The sequence below is a fragment of the Pollachius pollachius genome, assembly GCF_949987615.1.
Source record: "Pollachius pollachius genome assembly, chromosome: 4".
NCBI classification, from domain to species: domain Eukaryota; kingdom Metazoa; phylum Chordata; class Actinopteri; order Gadiformes; family Gadidae; genus Pollachius; species Pollachius pollachius.
In genome coordinates this window covers 578474-583473 of record NC_136937.1, presented here as the reverse complement: position 1 = coordinate 583473, position 5000 = coordinate 578474, and the positions used below count along the sequence as shown (strand labels likewise).

General features: G+C 56.6%; 1 protein-coding gene across 4 annotated transcripts in view; it reads left to right on the top strand.

Moving 5' to 3' along the window:
* Nucleotides 1–5000, top strand: part of LOC307074294 (uncharacterized protein) — a 24688-nt gene that overhangs the window by 8846 nt on the left and 10842 nt on the right. For 3 of the 4 annotated variants that reach the window (XM_079734312.1, XM_079734311.1, XM_079734314.1), the window contains exons 10-16: nucleotides 253–485; nucleotides 1073–1301; nucleotides 1889–2076; nucleotides 2305–2381; nucleotides 2710–2867; nucleotides 3375–3520; nucleotides 4287–4524. In XM_079734312.1, the coding sequence (XP_079590438.1) occupies nucleotides 253–485; nucleotides 1073–1301; nucleotides 1889–2076; nucleotides 2305–2381; nucleotides 2710–2867; nucleotides 3375–3520; nucleotides 4287–4524 (1269 nt within the window). The remainder of the gene's footprint in view (nucleotides 1–252; nucleotides 486–1072; nucleotides 1302–1888; nucleotides 2077–2304; nucleotides 2382–2709; nucleotides 2868–3374; nucleotides 3521–4286; nucleotides 4525–5000) is intronic. The other variant, XM_079734313.1, reaches the window with a different exon arrangement.

Here is a 5000-nt window from a genome sequence, read left to right as displayed (position 1 = left end):
GAGGAGGAGGAGGAGGAGGAGGTGGTGGTGGTGTGGGTGGTGAAGATGTCCGTCTTTCCGTCGGTCTCTGGAGGATACGCAGTGCAGGGTTGTGATGTTTGGATTGGACATAAGCCTACGCATCAGGGATCTGATGCAAAGAAAAACCTGCTGTGTATTTCAACCTTTTATATTCACACTGTGTATTTCAACCTTTTATATTCACACTGTGTATTTCAACCTTTTATATTCACACTGTATTTCAACACACAGAAGAAAAACCACCAATAAGACGGAGTGCAAGTTCTACGAGCAGCTGGAGTGCGTGCTGGGCGGGCCGTCCAGCGGCCCCAAGGTGACCTACGACCCCGAGGAGGAGGAGGAGGGGGAGGGGGACGAAGAGGAGGAGGAGGAGCTGAAGCAGGAGGAAGAGGAGCTGAAGCAGGAGGAAGAGGAGGATGAAGACCTGCAGACTCTCGGCTGCCCCGGTCGAGAGGTGATGGGAGGTGAGAGGGGATCTGTTCTGGTTTCGGTTGAGCGTCCCTCGTCCATTCCTTCCATTCGGTCGTTTCCAGGCTTTGTCTCCATAAGCTGACTTGACTGGATGTGACATGAGGCTCTGTCTAGCTCAACTGGTTATGCCACCTTATTACCTTCATGGTTAGGAGGTAATTTCCCACTCAATGCTGAGAATGTATGCCCTCAGTGTTGAGTGTTGAGACAAAAATAAAAAGGATATATATATGACTTTTTATTTGTCTCTTTAAAGCTGCACTATATGTCATGTTGTCTACTGCCGCTATTTACACCATTTAAAAAATATCTAAACTAGAAAGTCGCTCAAGAATGCAACGCAGCCATCAACGATTGAATCCATCCAGTGACATTTTCTCTATAAATCAGTTTATTGACGTCCCCTTTTCTGGGTGTCAATCTTTGACAGTAACTGTCGTCCGAAAAGTATTTATGTCTAAATGCAGCTCCAACCCGAGCCACTAGAGGCTGCTCATGGGAAACCCTACATAGTGCAGCTTTAAGGTATCTCACTTTGCTTCTTTCTTTACACAAAGCTAACTTTTGACTCTGCCGCCAGCGGAAGTGACCCGAAGCGTCCCGTGGACGGACGCGGAGACGCAGTGCCTGGTGAACATCTGGGGGAAGGACCAGGTGCAGCAGGGGCTGAAGGGAGTCCAGAGGAGGGGCCCCGTGTTCCCGTCCATCGCCCAGATGATGGGCGCCCTGGGGTACTCGCGCAGCGCCGAGCAGTGTCAGAGCCGGCTGAAGCGCCTCAAGTCCACCTTCAGGCAGTGCTACAACAACAAGTACGTCTGTTCTGGGAGCCGTCCCGTCGGGGCTTTATCGTACTCATGAGTTGGTATATACCGTGGGGTATATATTTTCTTTGTTTTTCGGTTGAATTTACATTTAAAAGTCGTAAAAAACGTAAAATTTAATGTGTGGTCTCTCCCTCCCCCTCCCCCCTCCCTCCCTCTCTTCCCCTCTCTGTTCTCCCCCCTCTCCCTCTCTTCCCCTCCCTCCTCCCCTCCCTCCCTCCCTCCCTCTCTTCCCCTCCCTCCCTCCCTGCCTCCCTCTCTTCCCCTCCCTCCCCCTCTCCCTCCCTCCCTCCCTCTCTTCCCCTCCCTCCCCCTCTCTCTCCCTCCCTCTCTCTCCCTCCCTCTCTTCCCCTCCCTCCTCCCCTCCCTCCCTCCCTCCCTCCCTCCCTCTCTTCCCCTCCCTCCCTCCCTCCCTCCCTCTCTTCCCCTCCCTCCCCCTCTCCCTCCCTCCCTCTCTTCCCCTCCCCCTCTCCCTCCCTCCCCCCCTCTGTTCTCCTCCCTCTCTTCCCCTCCCTCCCTCCCTCCCTCCCTCCCTCCCTCCCTCTCTTCCCCTCCCCCTCTCCCTCCCTCCCCAGCCTCCAGGGGAAGAGGCAGGTGGAGTGTAAGTTCTATGAGCAGCTGGGCCGGATCCTGACCAAGGACCTGTCGTTCTCTGAGGCGTTGGAGGAGAGCAGCGACCCACTGGACCCCCTGGACCCCCCCGACCAGGAGGACGAGGAGAAGCCCACCCACACAGACCTCTCCGCCTGGCACCGGGAGATGGGTACGCAGGGGGGGGGGGGGGGGTTCACCTGTCAGAGTGGTCCCTGTGGTTCATACCTTACCAACGGGTTCCAGTTGTTGCGCTGTAGTTTTTATCAGCGATATCAAAATATGGTTCTCCTATAGTTTTGATCAAAGTGTCCTAAAGCCTCGGCCAGCGTTGTGCTGAGGCCCCCCCAACCCGGTCAGTGTGATGGGCTGACGCCCCTCTCTGTGTCTGGGCCCCTAGGGGCCGTGGAGCGCCGGAAGGTCCCCTGGTCGGACAAGGAGACGGTCATTCTCCTGGAGCTGTGGGGCGATCACCACGTAAGAGAGCGCGCTCATCAGAATGCATCATGGGAGTTCCCCGTCTGCGCTCCATTAACGGATAACGACCCGTTAACGGGAGGTTCCTCCTGGTCCAGTACAGCCTGTAGATCCTCTGTTAACGGGTCGTTATCCGTTAACGGGAGGTTCCTCTGTTAACGGGAGGTTCCTCTGTTAACGGGAGGTTCCCCGGTTAACGGGAGGTTCCCCGGTTAACGGGAGGTTTCTCAGTTAACGGGAGGTTCCCCGGTTAACGGGAGGTTTCTCAGTTAACGGGAGGTTCCTCGGTTAACGGGTGGTTCCCCCGTTAACGGGTCCCTCCTCCCAGGTCCAGTACAGCCTGCGGCGGAGCCCCCACAACGGACACGTCTTCACGGACATCTCGGAGAAGCTGGGCGCCAACGGGTTCTACCGCAGCGCTGGCCAGTGCCACACCCGGGTGAAGAGGCTGAAGGCCCGGTACCGCCAGGCCCGCGAGAACCTCAGGTACCACCGGGGGGCGCCACCCAGCGGCTGTACCACAGTGTGGACCCCTGACCCCCTACGGGGCCCGGGGCGATCTCGGAGCCTATGGTTAGGGCGGAGCCTTGAAGGCCTCTGTTGTGGACGAGTGGGCTGGGGGGGAATAAACCCAGCGATTTGGGTTGGGGGGTCGACACCGTGTCCACTACGGAGCTCGGCAGGTAGAGCGGGTCGGCCGGTGACCGGAAGTCGATCCCCGGCTGTCGAGGTGTCCCTGAGCGAGACGCCTCGCCCCGACTGCTCACTCCCTGAGGGGCTGACGCCGCCATCGGTGTGTGAATGGGTGAATGTGTGTGTGAATGTGTGTGTGAATGGGTAATTGGGTGTGTGAATGGTGAATGTGTGTGTGAATGTGAGGCACTATTGTAAAGCGCTTTGAGGGGACACTGGTTAGGAAAGCGCTGTATACGGCTGTGTGTGTGTGCATGCGTGCGTCCACTCTTAACCCGTCCCTTTCGTCGTCGTGGGCAGAAGGTCGGGGACGGATAAGATCGACTTCAAGTTCTACGACCTTCTGGAGCAGATCGTGGAGAAGCAGCCGTCCACCTCGGCGCTGCTCCTCCCCGACGCCGCCGCCGTCTCAGAGGAGTCCGACGGCGAGTCGGCCAACGGCGCCGGTAATCCACATTCACCTTCAGGGCGGTTAGCAGACGCTGTTATCCAAAGCGACTTACAATAAGTCCTTTTGTCATATGAAGTGAAACAACACATCGCTGTCGGTACAGTAAAGATGTTCATAGAGCCAAGTGCAAATACTAACAATCGCTAGGCTAACCCATTCCCTCTGTACAGCAGCGATGGCAGCTACTGCAGATGCTACACAATGAAGTACTATGAATAAGTGAAATGTAGATGAATTAGTAACACACGCACACGGGACAATGGTCACCTTGGGGGTTCGCCGGGAATATTGAGTGTTTTCCAAGTTCGACAGAGAGACATGACGATTTATTTTCAAGCGTTTAAACCACGTAAACATCACCAGAAATGAGGCGCAATTCAGACGCATGCACTTGTGATTGACACGCAACATTTAACCCCCTTGAACCAATCAGGGAAGAGATGCTCTGATTGGTCAGAAACGAGCCGGGGATGGTGTTGAATCTAAATTACGTCATACAGAGGCGCTGACATTAAAGGTCCCATATTATACCCCCAGGTGGGAGTGTGATTAGCCATAACAAGCCGCTTTGAAAGTCGGCCTCGGTTTTATGTCACAGCCTGCGAACTTCCGAGGGGCGTTTCCTGAACACTCTAGTTTCAGAAGAAGGGAAGGTTTAGGCTAAGACAGCCAAGAGCTTCCGAACCTCCGAGCTGTTGTGAAGGCGGCGTGACTCCGGCGCCCAGCACCGCTCACCTCCCTCTCTCTCTCCCTCGCCCCAGAGGCCACGCCCTCGTCCAAGCCCAGCGCGTGGTCGGACGCGGAGACGCTGGCGCTGATGGCGGTGTGGGGCGAGGAGGAGGTGCAGCGGGCGCTCCGGGGCGCCGTGCACAACGGCCACGTCTACGCCGAGATCTCGGAGCGCATGAGGGGGCGCGGCCACGCCAAGAACCAGGAGCAGTGCCGCTGGAAGGTCAAGGCGCTCAGGGCGCACTTCCGCCAGTGCTACGACCGCAAGAAGTGAGTCTGTCTGCCTGCCTGCCTGTCTGTCTGTCTGTGCTACGACCGCAAGAAGTGAGTCTGTCTGTCTGTCTGTCTGTCTGTCTGTCTGTCTGTCTGTCTGTCTGTCTGTGCTACGACCGCAAGAAGTGAGTCTGTCTGCCTGTCTGCCTGTCTGTCTGCGCTACGACCGCAAGAAGTGAGTCTGTCTGCCTGTCTGCCTGTCTGCCTGTCTGTCTGTCTGTCTGTGCTACGACCGCAAGAAGTGAGTCTGTCTGCCTGCCTGCCTGCCTGTCTGTCTGTCTGCGCTACGACCGCAAGAAGTGAGTCTGTCTGCCTGTCTGCCTGTCTGTCTGTCTGTCTGTCTGCGCTACGACCGCAAGAAGTGAGTCTGTCTGCCTGTCTGTCTGCGCTACGACCGCAAGAAGTGAGTCTGTCTGCCTGTCTGCCTGCCTGTCTGTCTGTCTGCGCTACGACCGCAAGAAGTGAGTCTGTCT